The 18,245-nt window shown below is 42.6% G+C and overlaps 2 protein-coding genes across 9 annotated transcripts in view; one reads left to right on the top strand and one right to left on the bottom strand.

Moving 5' to 3' along the window:
* Positions 1–321: 321 nt before the first annotated feature.
* On the bottom strand, positions 322–4,349 carry TSTD1 (thiosulfate sulfurtransferase like domain containing 1). 3 transcript variants are annotated; one of them, XM_068677863.1, is made up of 4 exons: positions 4,194–4,349; positions 2,392–2,562; positions 2,000–2,159; positions 322–700 (listed from the first exon to the last, which is right to left on the bottom strand). In XM_068677863.1, exons 1-4 carry the CDS (start codon positions 4,300–4,302, stop codon positions 637–639), a joined length of 504 nt encoding a protein of 167 aa, XP_068533964.1. In that variant the 5' UTR covers positions 4,303–4,349; the 3' UTR covers positions 322–636. The 3 variants fall into 3 exon arrangements, with proteins under 3 accessions (XP_068533964.1, XP_068533963.1, XP_068533965.1); XM_068677862.1 differs by having other exon boundaries at positions 4,182–4,328; XM_068677864.1 differs by lacking the exon at positions 4,194–4,349 and adding an exon at positions 2,672–2,802.
* A 1,343-nt stretch (positions 4,350–5,692) lies between these two features.
* The window catches only part of USP45 (ubiquitin specific peptidase 45), a 53,956-nt gene continuing 41,403 nt past the window's right edge, over positions 5,693–18,245 (top strand). For 5 of the 6 annotated variants that reach the window (XR_011095182.1, XR_011095183.1, XM_068677855.1 and 2 more), the window contains exons 1-5: positions 5,693–5,849; positions 13,436–13,545; positions 14,979–15,148; positions 16,747–16,850; positions 17,610–17,710. Coding sequence is in view for 4 of the 6 variants with exons in the window: in XM_068677855.1 (XP_068533956.1) it covers positions 13,446–13,545; positions 14,979–15,148; positions 16,747–16,850; positions 17,610–17,710 (475 nt within the window). In the remaining 2 variants the exon portion in view is untranslated. Of the gene's footprint in view, positions 5,850–9,610; positions 9,630–13,435; positions 13,546–14,978; positions 15,149–16,746; positions 16,851–17,609; positions 17,711–18,245 lie in introns of those variants that run through there. The other variant, XM_068677857.1, reaches the window with a different exon arrangement.

An 18,245-nucleotide genomic window follows, 5' to 3' on the forward strand; every position in this document is an offset into this window, starting at 1 on the left:
GCTGTTGCATGTTGTATGCAGAAGCAGACTGGCGTATATAAATGGATATTCTCTTCAAATAGAAGAGAACATCTTGAACAGCAAGTATTCTAACATCAGGGCACTTTCTCTTTGTATTTTGTGACCGGTATTGGAGTTTTGCCCTTGCAATCACGTAGTACAAACCTAAAACTTTTCTTCTCCGTTTATAGTCTTGATAACAGCAAATATGTTAACATTATAGCTATATATGAAGAATAATAAATCTGTGCTTAGGACAGTTACCCCAATTCCATTAGAACAGTTAAACTACAGTTATTCTAAACAAACTATCCAACACAGTTATTTGGAAAGGATAACTTTATGTGTATTATCATCATTTGTTTAAACAGTCATAAAGCAGATCATACAAAATTCTTTTCACATACTTCTAGCATCATCATAGCACAAATTAAAGGTCAAACAAATTTAACATCTATTCATGTCATAGTCCTTAAGTATAATTTTAACCAAGTCATTAATGTGCATTACTATTTAAAGGTAAATGCCCATTTACACAGGAAAACAGAAGAGGACTGTATTCTGAAAGTGGAATGCAGGCAGTGCTAAAATCTACAAAGCATTCTGAAGGTAGAGCAGGGATGGAGGTAGTCATCTTCACTTTTTCTCTGGATGTTCACGTTTTGCCCATTCCTCAAAGCCACCAGGAAAGTGTTGAACTCTGAAAGTTTGCAGAAGAGAGAATGTTAATGAAGACTCTTCTTCATAAAGGTATGTAAAAGGACACGAAAAAGAAAAAATAGAGAAATAAGCATATAGAAATTCTCTGAAATCAAATACACTACATTGTGCAACCAGCCAGAGAGAGTACAAGGAACGTCAAACACTGTCTGCATCCAAGTGGTGTATTCTGTAATCCATTTCTTCCAAATGACACAATGCTGGAGATCAAATACCACGCAAGTAGAAACAGATAGAAACAGTTTGCTGCCTTTTTTTCCAAGGAAAAAAAAAAAAAAGAAACAACTCAGTGTAGTGAGAGATTTGCATGACATTATACCCAGTACTTCAGATGTTATGAAGGTCTTTAATTCCTTGCACACTTACAAGCTACATAGGCCTGACATATGCCTGTGAAAAACTGGCCTCAAAAAAACAAAAACCCACCATGAAAAACAATACTGACTCCTTCAATATGAAAAATGGGTGATAAAGTATATTTTGCACTTATTTAAAACAATGTGTTTATAAAACAAGGGCACAGTCCCCTACTTTTGACTAGAATTGGCAGGAATATTCCAATTCTTGATTTGCAGTTTAGTAAAAACCTATTTCTGAAATTCTACCCACAGTCTTCAATTCAGCAAAGCACCTTCTGTCATGGGCATAACAATTCTACCAACCCAATGTTGCTCTTGCTTTCGTGCTATCAATCTTGTTGTCTTTTCAGCTAGTTCCTTCAATATTTTATACCTAGCAAACAATGCACTGCTTTACTGAAAGCAAAGGCTTATTTTATCATTGGTGAACTGTACAGGTGAAACTGCAATTCTACACACAGTGTGGTTTCATAAACTATTTAATATAATTTAAGATTGTACTTCTACAAAAATGAGCCTCTTCTACCTTTCCAATCATCATCCTGCACGTCAGAACTAGCGTTTATGAAGCTGTACAAGCAACGTCTCGGCAAGGGAGACATAAGAGGTTGAAGAACCCTTCAGCATCAGCGTGGTCTTGCAGCATATGGCATCACCTGCAGCATATAAGCAGAGTTGCTGTGTGGTCGCTTTACAGGACATCTCACTTTCCCATAACACCAGACGGCATCTTTCAAGGTTCAGTGGAGACATAAGGAGGTACTGTTTATAAGTTGTCTAACTCTAATATTAATCTCTTTGTTCATATTCCACATTAAAGTTTTTATCCATACCCGTAAGAAGCTCAGAGAGAGTTCTAGTTTACTTACTGGGGGAACTTGTATTAATTCCACCCTTACACATGGAAGCCACACACTTACCTGCTGAAACCCAAGGACGTGGCAAAATTCAGTGCTTGTTTACTTCTTGATCCTGCAAAGCAGGAGAAAACCACATGGTCTGACTTGGCAGGCATCTTCTGATTGTACAGCTCCCTGAAGTCGGTTGGGTCCATTTGCAGAGCTTCCACTAATTCCTTCACTATGAAATAAATAAATAAATAAATAAATAAATAAATACTCGCATGTAAGCTTACATTTTAAGGTTTCAAATTCCTTTGGGGAGAAATAAAAGGAAGTTTAGTCTCCCAGGGTATTGGATGCCGTTTAGCACAGCTCCTCCTTGCAAGGCACCACCCCTTGTCCACACACCGGCCCACCACCACCCGAGCAACAAGAGCAAACATTGCTGGGTAGCATCACGAACAGCTTACGCGGTATGTTGATGGAGGCCGGGATCTTCCCGTCTCTGTCAACCTCCCACCTCTCCCGCACATCTATGTGGACGACGCTGGATTTTTTCAGCTCTTTCAGCTCCTCGTAGGTCACGCCGCGCTCTGCCTCGGCGCAGAGGCGGCGGGAGCTGCCACCGACCGCCCTGGGCTCTGCAAGAGAGGCGCAGCCCGTGAGCCCCGCGCTCCCTTCCTCCCCTTGGGAAGGCCACCGCCGGGAACAAAGCTCCCCCGGGGACTCCCCGGTATCCCCCCGCCTCACCGGGCACCGCCGGCCGCCCCCAGCGGCTGCCGCTGGCCGCCCTCAGGACCCGCAGGGCCCGGTGCCCGCACCAGCCGCCCGCCGCCATCCGCCCGCCCCCCGCACGCAAAATGGCGGCGGCACGGCCCTGCCCCGCCTCGGGGCGCCCTGCCCGAGGGAGCCCCGCCGTGCCCGGCCCAGCCCTGTCAGAGCCGGCCTGGGACCTCCTCCCCAGCTCCAAGGGCTCCTGGTGGGTTGCAGCGGTGGTTCCGGAGAGGAGAAATGGGGCCTTTCGATGTGCTTTACATTCCCTCGACGTGCCTTCAGCCTCTATGTACAGTGTGGTTGCTACACACTGGCGATGCCAGTGTAAAAGCGACCATGCTGATCCTCTCCAGCCATAACCACATTTTGAGGACTCCATCGCCGAATCTTCACTAATGAGAGTTTTCTTTCTCAAAAGGAGAACAAAAATACTTCCCGGTGCCGGAAAGTGTGACAAATCGGAGCTGGCACGTATAGCTGGTTCACTAGCTGCCCTTCTGCCAGCCTCTCCATATGGCCTCTGTGACAGACATTTGCGAACTGTCTCTTTGAAGCAGTATATCTATATATGAGTCGAATTTTTATGTGTTTTCCGTTTGTAACAAGATACGGGTAGACTGAATACCTCCTCTTCTGAGTTATCTTTTACTACATATTTTACCTGTTATAAAATAACAACCAAAACTTCTGTCCATTTACTAAACGTACTGCTGTGAGGAATTTAAACATGAGCTGTGGTGTGTCACAATGCTTTTCCCATTAAAAGTATATTCATATGGGGTCCTATTTTTATAAATTAATTTATGGCTTTAATTTGACCCTGCTTCACATGCACATACACACAGTGAACACACTAGCTTGTTTGCAAAAATAGGAACAATTCACAAGGCGTCTTTTGCAAGGTTTGGTTAATTCAGCAGGCAATGACTGAATAAACAGGAGAGAGAATGATGAGCAGCAATATTCCAGTGAACAATCCTTGCTACGGTATCACATAAATCACTGTTGCTAATAACTCTTGCCCATCTTTTCTCCTGAAACAGCACATTCTATTCTTCTTTCATCTATGGGCTATTGCCATTTAGCCTCTTTTCAGCCTCTTCTCAGCAGCTTTCCTCATTTCACCTTTTGGTCTATCTTAATTTCTGCAGACTCCCACACTCATACCTGGTGGCTTCATTTGCCAGCTGACTGTTCAGTCACATTTAGCCTCGCATGTTCTGTATCATCATCTTCTCATATGACTTAAAGTCACCATCGAAGGCAAGGTTCACAGACCTAGGCTCTCACCAAGTGTCATTTCCTTTCTGATTTTTCTGTTACTGTACTTCTGACTATCATATTTTTACTTTTTTTTTTTTTTTTTCCCAACCAAACTGTCAGCCTTCCCATTGTACCCACTGGTACTTCTCTTTCCCACAGCATCCTTCATGATGCTTTACATATCCCAGTTTTCCCAACATGTTGGAAGTCTGTACATACATACTTCTGTCCTCACCCTGCACAGGATTCAGTCCACTTCTTTGGGGAAACTTCCTCATCTTTTCCACGTCCTTTGCTTGCCTTCCGTCTCTGTCAGTGTCCTGATATTCTTCTGTCTGCTCCATATATTCTCTCTTGCACTCAGTAAATATATTCCCCTTTACATTACACACTGTTGCTCTATGTTCAGCTTCCCTTCCTTCTTTCTTTAATCTTTTACTTTTTTTATTGCTCTTGCAGTGCAAGAAATCTTTAACCCATCCCATGAAGACGAGAAAGAACCTCCTTCTTGATCCAGTTTGTTTCCTTGTTATTGCTCCATATTCTTCTCCCTTTTCACATTCAATGAACTTGGTGTTCACAATTAAGGCCTGGTGCTCATCTGTTACATGGCCTGCAGTCTGCCTCCTGATCCTTGTGCTCAGTTGTCACTGCTGTCATCAAAGTGCCTAAAGAATTCCTCCTACCTAAATCAAACCCTGCTTGGTCTGTCAACCTCTTTCAACAATACTGTTCTTGATAACTTGTCTTTGCTCAGGCCTATGGCTTCCATGTGGTTCCCTGAGCATTCCTAAAACCTGTTTGTTGGTAGATCCACCACAGGCTCTCCACCCTTGTTTTCTGTGGAGTCCCACAGTAATACTCCCCTTCCCCCCTTTTTTTTCTTCTCCATGCCATGCTCTAGGTGGCCCTGTGAGAAACTAAGTTGTGTTTCTGCAGTAAAGAACTAATTCTCTGACAGCTGTGTCATCATAACAAGGAGAAATGCTAAGTAGTTAAGTGGACAGTAGCAGAAGGCCTCACTGATTGAAAATAAGGTAGGAGCTTGAGAAAAACAGGATGAGCAGTGCGGGAACAGTACAACAAAGATCAAAAGTTCTCAAAACATAAGAAAAGAAAAAAAAAAGGGGGGAGAAATAAGAAACTAAACTGTTGAAGGAAAAAAAATTGTACATATATGGTATAGAGGAGCGCAGAGTAGCTTGTGAACCTGTAGTACTCAGCCAATGAGGGAACGGGAGGCGATCAGGTGCCGGGTAATAGGGAATAAAAGGTTATAATTTGTTTTACTAACATGTGCTCCTAGTTGGCACAATGCCTGCCATTGCAATTGCGAATAAAATAGCTTCACGGAAGATCCCGTCTGAAGAAAATTATTAGAGATTTTTCTCACAGCCCTGCTTGGGCTGGGGGGTTGGACTAGATGTCCTCGGGAAGTCCCTTCCAGCCCAAGCACTCTGTGATAAGGGCATTCTGATACAATCAAACTTCAGACTCGCCTCCTGTCCAAACAAAGGTGCCCCCCGTGATGCCCGGACACGTTTTGGGGTTCAGCCTTGAGACCTTCAGCCTTGCACACCCACGGCTCGGCCTGGGACGTGCAAGGGGCACACCGCCCGGGCACGACCCTCGGTGCCCGTGTAACCCCCATCCCCGGCCACCAGAGCAGCCCCTTCTTCCCCACGCCCCCCCGGCTGCCTTCCCGTGGCCCTTTCCCTTCCCTGCCTCCCCCCCCGCCGCCCCGGCCCGGCCCCCTGGTCCCGGGCGAGGCCGGGGGCGGGCCGCGCCGGGCGGAGCGGCGGGGAGCGGCGCGGCGGGGCCCTGGCTGCGGCCCAGCTTCCTCCGCCGCTTGCTGCCGCCGCTCCCTGCCTGCGCGCCCCGCCGCCGCTCCGTGAGTGCGGGCCGAGCGCGGGGGGGAGGCCGGGGCCGGGACCAGGACCGGGACCGGGGCTGGGGTTGGGGCTGGGGTTGGGGCCGGCTGCGCTGCGGAGCTCGGGGCTCGGAGCCCGGCAGCGCCCGGCCGGGCCGAGCCCCGCGACATGGCGGCGGCAGCAGCAGCAGCAGGCCGGGACCGGCCGGGGGACACGGGGGGAGCACGGGGCTCGCTGCCAGCCCCGGGGGCCGAGCGGGCGGCGCCGTGCCCGCAGGGGGAGGCTCCGCGGAGCGCCCCGCTGAGGGCTGGGACGGGCCCGGCGGCCCCGCAGCCGGCACGGCGGGGCCCGGCAGCGCGGCAGGTGCCAGCCCGGGGCCGCCTGCGACCTCCGAGCCTCCTGCGGCGTGAGGCGGCGGCCGGAGAGCGGGGACAGGTCCCTGGTACCCCGGGTTTGGCTTCCCTGGGAGGGAAAGAGAGCGTGGGGCTGAGATCTGGTGTTACGGACCCGCAGCGCTGTGCTTCGGTTCGCCATGCGTGGGTTTGTGTAGGGCTCCAGTTCCTGCTGTCTGAGTGCTTCTAGGGTTTCAGCCGGCTCGTGCTGTGGATCCGCTGCTACTCGCGCAGTTAAACAAGATACATGCGGGGCTGCCTGTTAAACGCGGAAGCAGGAGAATAAAGACATCAGGAAAGCAGAAGCAGGTGGCAGTAACTTCAGGCGTCTTGCTGCATGATGTCTGTGGCTACAGGTGTCTCCGAATTCCATCAAACAGCCCTTTTATACGGGAAAACTCATGTTTTAAAGGCTTCCTTCCCATCTCATTTTCACATGTTTTAGATAGAGGTACAGTAGCGGCTCACACATGTGCCAGGTTGGCAGCAGTTTTACAAGGCGTATCCTACTTTGCAGCTTACTACGGTTGTAAATATTTTGTCAGATTTCTTCATGAAATATTGAAGAAGTGGTGCTCTGTAGTTTTGTTTCCGCCAAACCGACAGAAATACAGCTGGCGTCTCCCAGGTTCTGCTGTGAACATCAGTCGTAGATCAAGGACAAGTTGTTCTACTTTAGACATGTCATCAAAACAAACTGGGGCAATTTGTGCCTGGGAAGATGATAGAATGAAATTCTTTGCTCTCGGCGGCAAGACTTTGACTTTCAAAAAGCCCAGGCTAGTTTTGTCATAGTCCTTTGGTTTTATCGATTTTACCACCATTAATTAGTTAACTCCTGCAGCTTCCAAAGTAGATGGAAGGCTTTGCAGAGTCTTCATCTACCTGGGATCTGCTCTGATTCAGACCTTTAGGTGTGGGACTACATGGGTCTCTGGCACTGAGACTCTCAGCTTAAGTATTATCTTGGGTGGGCTTCAGTCTGCTATCTCAAGCAGTGTGCTGCAACCACAGTTCCTTTTCATTACTTGCTATTGACTTAAAAAAAATAAATTGGAATTCACAGACATTTCTTTACAGTTCATCCTTTGCTGATACTGCCTTTTGTTTTCCCTTATGACATCCCGAACCACTCTTTTCCAAGTTTTTGTCCTATGGCTCTCCTGCCAGGGTGCTGTGAGTTCAGTTCCTTTTCCAGCTGTTTTGGTTGTTACTCCCGCAAATTTTCGGTGGTGACAGCACTCTGCATCACTGTTCATGCCACGTGACTGCTTAGTCCGTCAGCTCCATCAGCCAACTGCCTTTTCACACACGAAGTCTTCATTTGCAGGCCAACACCATTACCTACAAGCTATGGTTCTTTTTATGGTATCTATTTCACTTTTTCAGGGATATCTGTGAATGTGTGGAAAAACCATGTTAGACCATGAAGGTGTCAGCCCATATGTTTTTCCCTCTTGGCCTGTTCATGTTTTTGACAATATGTTTAAAGTAGAATAGAGAACATAAGCAAAAATTGGATTTGCTTTGTGAGTTGGATATTGAGAGGAATCCTTGAATTTTTCCATAAGACACTAACAAAACCTTTGCTATAAAGTGCCAGCCAAAATATGTCATCAAAGAACTACTCCTTTATCCACTCAATCCTTGTGTTTACTTTAGTCATAAAGCCAGCTACAGGCTCTTTCTGTTCCTGTTTCTGGGCACATCTGGTTTCTGTTCATCATTAGAAGTAGATTTTGTGTGGCGAGTGGGTTGCAGTAGCAAAAACAAAGAGGATTGTGTAGGATGCAGACATGAACACTAACAGACCGTGCGTAGCATGGGCAGACGAATAAAAAATGATTAATGAAAGTACATAATGCTGTGGGATGTTTAATCTCACTTGGAAAGTTGTATCCAGTAGTCAGACATCTCTGTCTCACTTCTCGTGCAAAAAGTACGTGAGTGTCTCACCCTTCTGGGGCTGCAATACGATGTCAGGGCTGGCGTTTGAGCTCTAGTGATGGTGCAGGATGTGTGATGTGCCTTTGGGCTAGGAAATCTCAGAGATGACACTTTCAGAATTTCAGATGACATTTTCCAGGGGAAGAAGTGTGGCTGCCACTACCAGTCAGGAGTTCTGGTCCTTTTACTGCTCCAGCAGGCAGCGAGGGCTTGTTTGCCGCAAAGGTTTTGGTGGCCGTCAGAGCGCGGAGCGCCCCGGCCCGCTGATTGATGACACTGCCCAGTTGCTGACCATGATGGATGCGGTTCTTGCTGGGATCGGATGACATTTGATCTAGTAGCGAGCAAGCCAAAATGCCACAGGTAATGCTCTGAACAGACATCCAAAATATATCAACTTGCAACTCGCATCAAAACATGTGGCAGTTCTGCAGTGGTCACAGAGGATCTGGCATTTCTGACCTGTGCGAGTCTCGTCTCTCTCTACTTTCACAGTTAGAAGGAAGCTTGTAAAGCCGCATCACAAATATGCTACAGAGCATCTTGACCTTTTGACTTAATCTGCACATCTTTTCTGTTCAACAGCCCTGTGTTTCGGTGATAGTCTGCTCTTGGCAGCTGTACAGTTCTGTTAGGATACATGAAAGCCCTGTGCTAATTTTTGGAATGCTACATTCAGTGTTCTCTATTGCTTTTCCCGTCCAATGCAATTTTATTTTTTTCTTCGTTAGTGACATAAAATTGTGTAATTTTAATTGGGAAATTTGACTACAAATGGTAAGGCAGCTGGAACTTAGCATACCCCAGCTGAAAAGAGGTAAAGGTAAATATATTTGCCCCAGCTCCTTTCAATTCAGATGCCCATTGATGAAATAATTAACAATACTGGTTTCACAGTTAATGACCAGTCCTACTGGGAGAGTCTTTCCCATATCCAAGGTAGTACCTGGAGGCCATCTGGAGACCCATGTAGCTATATTTCATAGGGTAAGCATGCTTAGATAAGCTAATGGTTATGATGCCATTTTTATCTTACCATTTGCATTCTGGTAATGCAAATATAATCCTCCCAGTTGGTCATGAATCAGGAAAAATGTTGTGATAAGTATTGTACAGATAAGAGCAAAAATACGGCTCTTGCCTGAAAGAGCTGGCACCTTATTATAATATTACAAGCAGCAAAGCTGTGGCATGGGGCAGCAGAGTGAGGCTGCACGTTTTGCAGTTTAGCAGGTGAGCTGTGGGGTTGTAGGAGGAGGGACTTAACCTCTGAGTCAGGTGCGCAAGGTGGGAATGGGTTTTGAGGGGTTCAGGCAGTGAAGGCTGTTTGCTTCTCCACCTCTGCTGCAGGAGGATCCTGTGGAGAGGAAAGACCTGCTTATTTTTTTCCCCAAAAGAAAAGCAAATTCAGGTTCACTCCAGCCTTGTATCTTCTGTTGGTCTTAGCTCTACTGAGTTTCAGTAAGACATAAAACTTAAGAAATAACATTTATTTTAGGAACTGTATCCAACTCTTTGTAGTTTCTAAATGTGTACTTTACTAAGAGGGTGCATTTTTGTGTTAAATACACAAAATGTATTTCACACATACCTTACAGTAAAAATAGACCAGGTATGCCTTAGGTTTAAGTCAACAAATTTAGCACTGGCATCTTAGGTTGATTTTTGGTACTTTGACAAATTTGAAGCTTTTAAAATTAGGTAGGCAGATTGTTCTGCTGCTTTTGAAGTGTTTTGATCTTTCTAGAAAGCTGGAAATTAGCAGTTACAGTGAGGAGCTTCTGATCTTAATCAGCTTTTTGTAGGCAGGCTGCCATTAGGAGTCTTTTAAAAAGTAAGTGAACCAAGAATAGCAAGTGATGATGATTACAGTTCAAACTCTTGTATGCTGAGCTTGGAGAGTATGAACAAGTTTGGCAAATACTAGTTCTTAGTTTTGTATGAAACGATCATTGAAATGGGAGAGATTCAGCTCTTTCTATTTATATTCTTTATTTTTTCCATGAAACTGAGTAATTTTTGTTTAAGATTTTTACTGCATGCTGAGTAGAGATCAGGGTGAAGGTAACATGCTGGCTGAACTCAGCTTTTTCTACCAAAACAATCTTAATTTATTTAAAAAAGTACTTTTTTTTTTTTATAAATTTATCTATAAAAGTACTGTACTTGTTATTCCATCACAAAAAGAAATTAAAGAAATTCCAAGCAAGGGTTTACAGAGGCTTCTTCCTGCCCGTGTGTTCGGAGGAAGTCTTTCTCCTTTAGTATGCTCCTCAGTTGATCACTGTAGCCACAAATTAGTCTTTGAATGTATTCAGGAAAAAAAAAAAAAAAAAAGGAAACCGGGGTTGAAAGAGATAAATCATGGGGATATTACCAAGGTATTTAATCCTCAGTGTATCAGGTTCATTTCATGTGAATTGTCTGTTCCCCCTCTGCCTGCTTGTCCTGAATGGGTTGCTCCTATGGTCAAAAGAAACCTAGAGAGTTTCTCTCTTAATTTTTTCTTAGCTATATTCTATGCTTTTTTTTTTTTTTTTTTTTGGCTCTATTTTTGTCCAGGGCTTTCATTTCAATAACCTATTAATATTTTATTTCACATAAACTGAAGCAGGTCTGAGATGTAATTTCTGAAGCACCTTACGTTTCCTCCTTGTTTTTCTCAGCTAAATGTAATAATCACATGGCTGGTGTGTTTTGAGTCTGAATTCATGGCCGTGATCTTTATCATCAAATTAAAATTTTTATTTGTAATGTTTTCTGTCCCTGAATGTGCTGGAAGAGGTCAAATAGTGCCATGTCTATACTATACTACCTGTGTCTTGGATGCTTCCTGAGCAGCTGCCGTGTTCTTACTGCTTCATCTCACTTCTGTGCTTTTCAAAGTCAGGCACAAACCCTGGCTGGCGAGGTTCTTGATATTCTGTGGCTTTTCTGAGAGCTCTCAGGTCAGTAAACATTGTCTGATGGATGCCTCCGTGTGTGTTTTTATGAAAATTGATTCATCTAATGGTCCATGTTATCTTCTGCTGTGCCTGCTCTTACTCAAAGACGACTGCAGAGTCTCTGGGTTGGTCAGTGGATTCCCAAGCCTGCAGTGTCAGTGCTTGGGTTTCCTGCCAGCGTTTGTTTCTAATGCCACGTTGATTAAATTCAGTTAGAAATGCCACGTTTCGGATTGTTCTTGGTACTAATTGACACTCAGCCTTCTCCACGTGTCTCCAAGGCTTGTAGAGAGCGGGTTCCAGCAGCGGGCTGCTCCTGCCCTGCTCCGATAGTGCCCGCTGGCCACGGGCTTTCAGAGGTGGAAAAGCCTTGCTTGCATTTCAGCTGGCTGGGGGCAAAAACATTCTTTTGTAAAGTTATCTGAGATCTTGAATTGACTTTCATTTGGGTGAAAGCTGTGGCTTGGACAGCTTACATAATCTGTCCAAATAGATAAAGGATTTTCGTGCTGAAATGAACTGGTAGATCATTTACGTCAGTGCTGAATAACCTAAACACAGCTATGTTCCTTTAGGGAGGGCATTTTGCTGCCTTTGCTATTAACTCTTTACATAATATAACACAAAATCCTTAGTTTTCTAACAGCAGCTGTATCAGCCTTGCTGTCTCGTGGATGTCCTGATGAGTCTTGTGCTTGGTTAAGTGGCAGCGCAACAAGTGGTGATGTGAGGTTTCACGGGAAGCTTATGTGTATATATATCATGAGATCCCAAGGTAGAAATAAATATACTTTTGAAGTCGTTTGGATCTGAAGCACCTTGTACTGTTTCAGGGTTGCTGTGTTGTGTGGCTGTTAATGTACATCAAGGATTTGAAATGTTCTTGAATATAAGTAGTCAAGAGATGAAATATTCAGATCTTCCTTACTGCTTGAGCGTGAAGTGCAAACCCACAAAGTCAACAGCCCTGAATTTAGCAGCGTTATTTACTTGAATGTCTAAGCATATGAAGCTTCATACCCTTAAGTACAGAAAACTCGGAAATCTATAATTTAAGAACCTGACTGTGTGTAGTGTACATTGATTGTGATGTAAATGTAGCATTTCACAAAAAAGCAGTGTGTTCTCAAAGGCTGAGGGACATGAAGCCACCAGTGCGAGGAAGCAGAGAGCAAAGGTTTCTTTCTTACTCTATGGGATCTTGGAATCTGGACTCTTCCACCGATGAGCTTTACAAATACAAAAAGGGGAAGAACACCAAAATCAAGATTTAAAAGCTTAGGTAGACAAACTTGATAATCTTTGACAAACTTATTTACTTGATCTATAGTAAGGGTATTTCTTTTGCAGTTCCCAAGTGTAGAATATTTCAAAGATTTCTTACGCAGCAATGTGGTAGCACAGTTAAAAATGGTATCGGTGGGGCAGGTGACATTATTAACTTGTACGTGGTACGAGTATATGACTGTCATATATTCATATGCTTTTGGAAAACAGAACATAATTTTTTTTTCCTATTTTTTTTTTCCTGAAGCATGTTGTTGAAACACATCCTGTAAACTAAGCCAGGGATGCTGTGATGCACAACTGTACTGATTCAGTGAATCCAGATTTGAATTTTGATTAAATGACAGTATGCTGAAAGCTCTGAAGTTTTTTTTTATTCATTTTTAAGTGTATTGGAAAATATTTATAATTTAGTTCTGTTTCTCTTAGGACTCCTTTACTAATTTCCTATGAGAGCATTCATTTGTATGGGTTCTCTGATGTGTAATAGAGGAGTCAGCTCACACTGCGGTTTGTTCTTACTTGTAGCTGTGGACAGTTTCCCAAGAATCAAAAGTCTTCTGTATTTTCTTAAGCTGTCTGAATTTACTCAAAAGGTTTTAGGGAATGTGCATGTGTGAATGATCACAGAATCCTTTACCAAGATATGTTAGAGAAGTTCTTATTTTTATGAAGTTTTTCTTATCATGAAAGTTACCAGTAACCTACCAGAACCTAAGGCTGTAACTTTGTAGTAGTTTAAAATGACAGAAATAAAGTCAATTGCAGTCTCCCAGATACTTACCACTGCTGCCTGGAAGAGTGTAGATACAGTTTATAATGTCATGTAATAAAACTGATCTTACAGCAATTCTTAGGAGTTCGTTCCTAATACATTTATATTTTTTTATTACAAGATAGGTGACATTAGTCAAAGTCTGAAACTGTGTTCATGAGATTTAAGTATGTGACTCGATCTTACGCTTTTAGAGTTTAAACTCAATAAACCTGGCAAAGGGATTAGACAGTAAAGCAAACTCTGTTTCTCCTTCCTAGTAAATAACAGATGCGGGTGAAAGATCCATCAAGAGCCAACCCTGAGAAAACAAAGAGAAGCAAAAGGCCTAACAGGCCACAGGATGAAGACTCTTCAGATGATATTGCAGGTAAATACATTTAAGGTTTTTTTTTGCCCTAAGGTTGAAGGCTAATAAAACCTATGTTGACTGATGAAAACCACATCTCAGTGGTACCAGGTAATACTTTTCCTGTTTGACTTTATAACAAAACGTCCTCAATCAAGTCTTTCTGGCATGATAGGTTGTTAACACTACTTGACTGCCTTGAAGGGCTTGGCAGCTGGTTGGTCTTCAGTGACAAGCTCTTCAGAGCACAGGGATGGTCCTTTCCAATGTGCAGAAGTTGAGGTGTGCATGGCACAGAGCTGCTTGGCTGAGCAGGGAGCTTCTGACTAAGCTGAGGCAAAAAGGAAAGACAGAGAGGGCAGAAGCATGTTTGGACTGTCCTCAGAGGAGCTCTGATTATGTAGGGATGGGATTGGGTAAGCCAGCCTCAGAATTGAATCTGGTAGGGATGTGAAGGGAAAGAATGGCATGTTTGGGTACTGTGACACAAAATGAAGACTGAGGCAAGTATGAGCATGCAGCCTGAGGGGACAGGGCCTAGGGATAAGGGACTCAGGAAAAGACTGAACAACATTTTTTTATTTTTTTTTCCTCGCCTCTGTCTTTGTATGTAACATCTGCACACAGTCCTCCCTGGTGCCTGAGCTTAGTGGCAGACTCTGGATTTAAGCATTATCCAGAATAGAAGATGATTGAGAGCTGTTAAGCAAACTGGCCTGTGGGATCGCGTGGAATGTATCTGAAGGTGCTTAGAGAGCTGGGTGATGGTGTCATCATGAGGCTGTGCTCTTGTCATCTTTGTGATGACAAACTGGGGAGAGTGGCTGACACTCTGGAGGGTAGATCTGCCATTGAGATTGACCTGGACCTGCTGGCAGGAGGAATGGGCTGGCAGAAACTTCACAAAGATCAACAAAAGCAAGCGGAGAGCCCTGTATCTGGGTCAAAATAACTACATACAATTATAGGGTGAGAACCTGGAATGGCTTGAAAGCAGGTTTGCAGAAAAGGCCCTGGAGGACCTAGTGCACAAGCTGAGTATAAGTAGGCAGTGTGGCTTGTGCCCATTGTATACAGGTATTTGGAAATATATGTTTTTTTCAGATAGGAGTCAACTGCCTGTGTTGTTATGTGCAAAAACAGATTTATGCAGCGTTTCACTGTTGACAAAACCAAAACAGGGTCATTAATTTTGTACAATAGTAGCCTTATTAATAGTCCTAATACAAAGAATCTTATTTGTTTTAAAGAGGTGGTGGTTATTGACTGGAAAGGGTTTTTAATTGTAGGAAGACTGAAATAGATGCTGTATTAAGTTCAGTATATGGGGAGCAACTGGCTGATGTTCCCTAGTCTTGTTCTTTCCTAATGCTGACTTGTTGAAGATTCTTCCTCTTTAACGTACATGTGCTCCCTTTCATAACTATTATGTTTAATTGTGTTATGTTCTGTAGGCTTAACCTGCCAGCATGTGAGCCAAGCAGTGGATGTGCATCATGTGAAGAGGGCGGTAGCTCAGAGCATTTGGTCAGTATGTTCAGAATGTCTGAAGGAGAGGCGGATGAGCGATGGCGAGCCCGTGGCCCCTTCAGACATATGGCTGTGCCTGAAATGTGGCTCTCAGGTAAGCGTGTGTTCTAAATTTAGTGGTGGATAGCCCCTGATTTTCTGAAGGATATGACTGGTACAGATCCTGCCTGTGTGGCATCTCATTCCTTTCAGTGAAGCGGTATGACATAAGTGCTTAGTTGTGAGAATCTGTGCTTCAGCTTTAATAGAATGGGATGTGGAATTGTGTTCTTCTTGTTTGATTTTTGGCAGTATTTTGGGTTATTTTTATGCATTGTGGTGCAGTTCAGCATTGTAGGTAGTAGGTGATGGTTCCACCTTTTCTCTGTTCTTCCATCTCTTGCTACATATGGAAAATTAACTCCAGGAACTGTACAGTTGAAAAATGCATCAGTTCATCTGGCTTATCGGGCAGAAGATACAGCCGATAAAAATGAATGAATAAATAAATATGTATATTCCTGAATCACCTCATACTATGGATGCTCAGTTGCTAGATTTGATTGAAACCAGGGAGAAAGGACTGTGCAGGAGTGAGAATGCCGCTTTCTATGGCAGCTAGCCATTAGTCTGGATCAGTTATAATGTCAAATTGTGGTCCCAGAGTTTAAAATGGCAGGTCCTGACCCCAAGGGCTTGTGCAGGTTTCTGGCTTGTGAGTGAAGTAAAGGCTGATGCAGAAAAATTCAGTTTACAGGCAATGTCATGCTTAATTCAGCTAATAGTTGCCAGAAAAAAAGCATTTCACGTTTTCTCTTAGACTTTCTGTAGGTCTTTCTAAGTAAGGACAGATGCCAGCTTCTACCACGATTATCTAAACAGATTTAATTTTGTGAAGAAACATGCTATTAACAGGCTTCAAAAGATAGTTAAGTAGATTTGAGGAGAACTCAGATTATCTCTGAAAATTTGCAGTTAAGGACAGCTTTTAAAACAAGTTAAATCTATGTGTTTTTTCATATTTATGTGGTCAGTAGCCACCAAAACTCATGCCTTGTTCAGAGATGAGTCTTTACTTCTAAGTCCTCCTCTGTAGATACTTGAAAAACAGCAAATGCTTTCTCTTGAATTTGCTGTACATAAATGGTGTATTCTGAGTATATTTTTAGTGAAAAAAACAATTTATATGCCTTTTGCATTTGCTGTCTGGAATGCATGTAGCATTCTTGAGCAGTGAGGCTTACCTATGCAGTCCTGTCCTTGATATTCCATGTCCAAATAAGCTACATAGTCATTTCCTTCACTTTTTATTTTTAAAGAAAATTCTTATCTTTGTGAATGGCATAATTGGCTTTCCATTGACAATTCTTATTCAAAAGGTAGGAATTAGTTCTGTTAAATCCAAGCAAGCTTAAGAACAAGCTATACTTGTAATTGATTTTCCCAAATAGAAAAGATGAGATTTTTTCTTGTGTTGTAATGGGTTTTCCTTTATTAGAAAAAATGTGCTTATTTTTGCAAAAAAGTTAATTTGTATCTTTGTAATACTGAATTATAAAGAATGTTTAACCTTCTCAGGCATTGCAAGTGAATATTTGGGCACTATAACATTGTTTAGTTTTAAGAAGTAAAGTTTTTGTAATTTATTTACTAATAGCTTAGTCTTTATCTACTTCCATTTTTTTCCTTATTGTGTTATGTTTCCATTTTTAGGGATGTAGTAAGAACTCAGAAGGCCAGCATTCTCTTAAACACTTCCAAACAGTGCGTACAGAACCTCATTGCATTGTTATCAGTCTTAGCACATGGATCATATGGTAAGAATGAGTATGCAGGTGTTCATTTATGCTTATATATAAGGATTTCTTGTACCTTAAAGCAATGTCTTCTAATTAAAAAGAATCATTTTGACAGACAAAATGAATATCTTATATAGATCTCTAAAGAGTAGAGAGGCAGGCTTTCTGTCCTTTTGACTCTCAGAAAGGTCGGAAATTAAGTAAAGTAAATAGTGGTTTTGGTATGCTCCCTTCCTGCCCACCCGGAGAGAGTTGTTTTCTCTCAGTACCACCTCCATTGTCCAAACACAGGTTTCTTCCTGCTAAACAACATTCAGTCACATCACCCACCTTTTTCATTGATACCAGTTTTGTTTAAGTAGACGAAATGTCTTGAATTGCCACTGAACTATAGTTTTTACAGTGGCCACAACGCTATTGCCATAGAAGATTAAAGCATACCAAGATAACTGTGAGTCCATTGTGTACTATAGAGAATTGGCTGGTTATAGGAGTTGTCTTTCCTGCTTGTTTTGGTATGGTTATTTTCAGGGCTACAAACTGATTTTAATTAACTCTGTTAATGTTGAACGCATTAGGGCTGATCATTAGGTGCTCTTCATTAGGCTTAAAGAGCATGTATGGGATGATGGGATTCATTTTTATTAATCTTTAGTACTAAAAATTGAAACCTAGAGCTTAAGTAATTTGCGTAAGCTTTTTTTTAAGAGGGGCCAGTTAAAACTGGGAGGAAAGTCCAGATACCCTGAATTCCAGTTCATTTCCTCTTTTGTTTAGGTGTTATGAATGTGATGAAGAGCTGTCAACACATTGCAACAAAAAGGCCTTGGCTCAGATAGTTGACTTTCTTCAAAAACATGGTTCCAGGGCTGAACCAAGTAAGTTTACACAAATAATTTTATCTGAGACATCTGTAATGTACTGTCCTTAAAAATGTGCATTGCAAATTTTCAGTCATATTAATCATATAATTGACAAGTTGTGTGTGAGTGTAATACGGTTCGTAACTGCAGAGTTACTTGGGCAAGTAGTGATCATCGTAGTGTTTTTTGCAAAAAATACTTTTTTTTTTTTTTTATCGAGTACAGTTAAGGGTTTAAAATATCACTGTAGGATGGTTTTCCCAGATTTTGCCTTTAATGAAGAGAAAGTTGTTTACTGTAGAGAAGATACACCTCAAGTAAAATGCTTTATAAATTAATGCACAAAAACATTACAAAAGAATTAGTGATTTGAATTTTTCTAGTGTGGATGTGTCACATCTTACAGTTTTCAATTCAGACTTGTTTTCCATTGTTAATTAAATTTGTGTAAGAGGATCTTCTAGTACTCTGGTGTTGGATTTACTGCTTTCTGTTCATTGATGTCATTGGGTTGTGATATAATGCTCATTTCTGTTAATAGAAAATTCTC

This window comes from Anas acuta, chromosome 3 (genome assembly GCF_963932015.1).
Source record: "Anas acuta chromosome 3, bAnaAcu1.1, whole genome shotgun sequence".
Lineage (NCBI taxonomy): Eukaryota > Metazoa > Chordata > Aves > Anseriformes > Anatidae > Anas > Anas acuta.

Bases quoted from the DNA above. Each gene is read 5' to 3' on its own strand.
- TSTD1 (XM_068677862.1), bottom strand. From the start codon at position 4,302: ATGGAGCAGACAGAAGAATATCAGGACACTGACAGAGACGGAAGGCAA. The intron at 2,160-2,391 runs GTAAGCTGTTCG...TTTATTTCATAG, and splicing joins GGCCTCCATCAACATACCGC to TGAAGGAATTAGTGGAAGCT. The intron at 701-1,999 runs GTAAGTGTGTGG...GCAAACTTTCAG, and splicing joins ACGTCCTTGGGTTTCAGCAG to AGTTCAACACTTTCCTGGTG.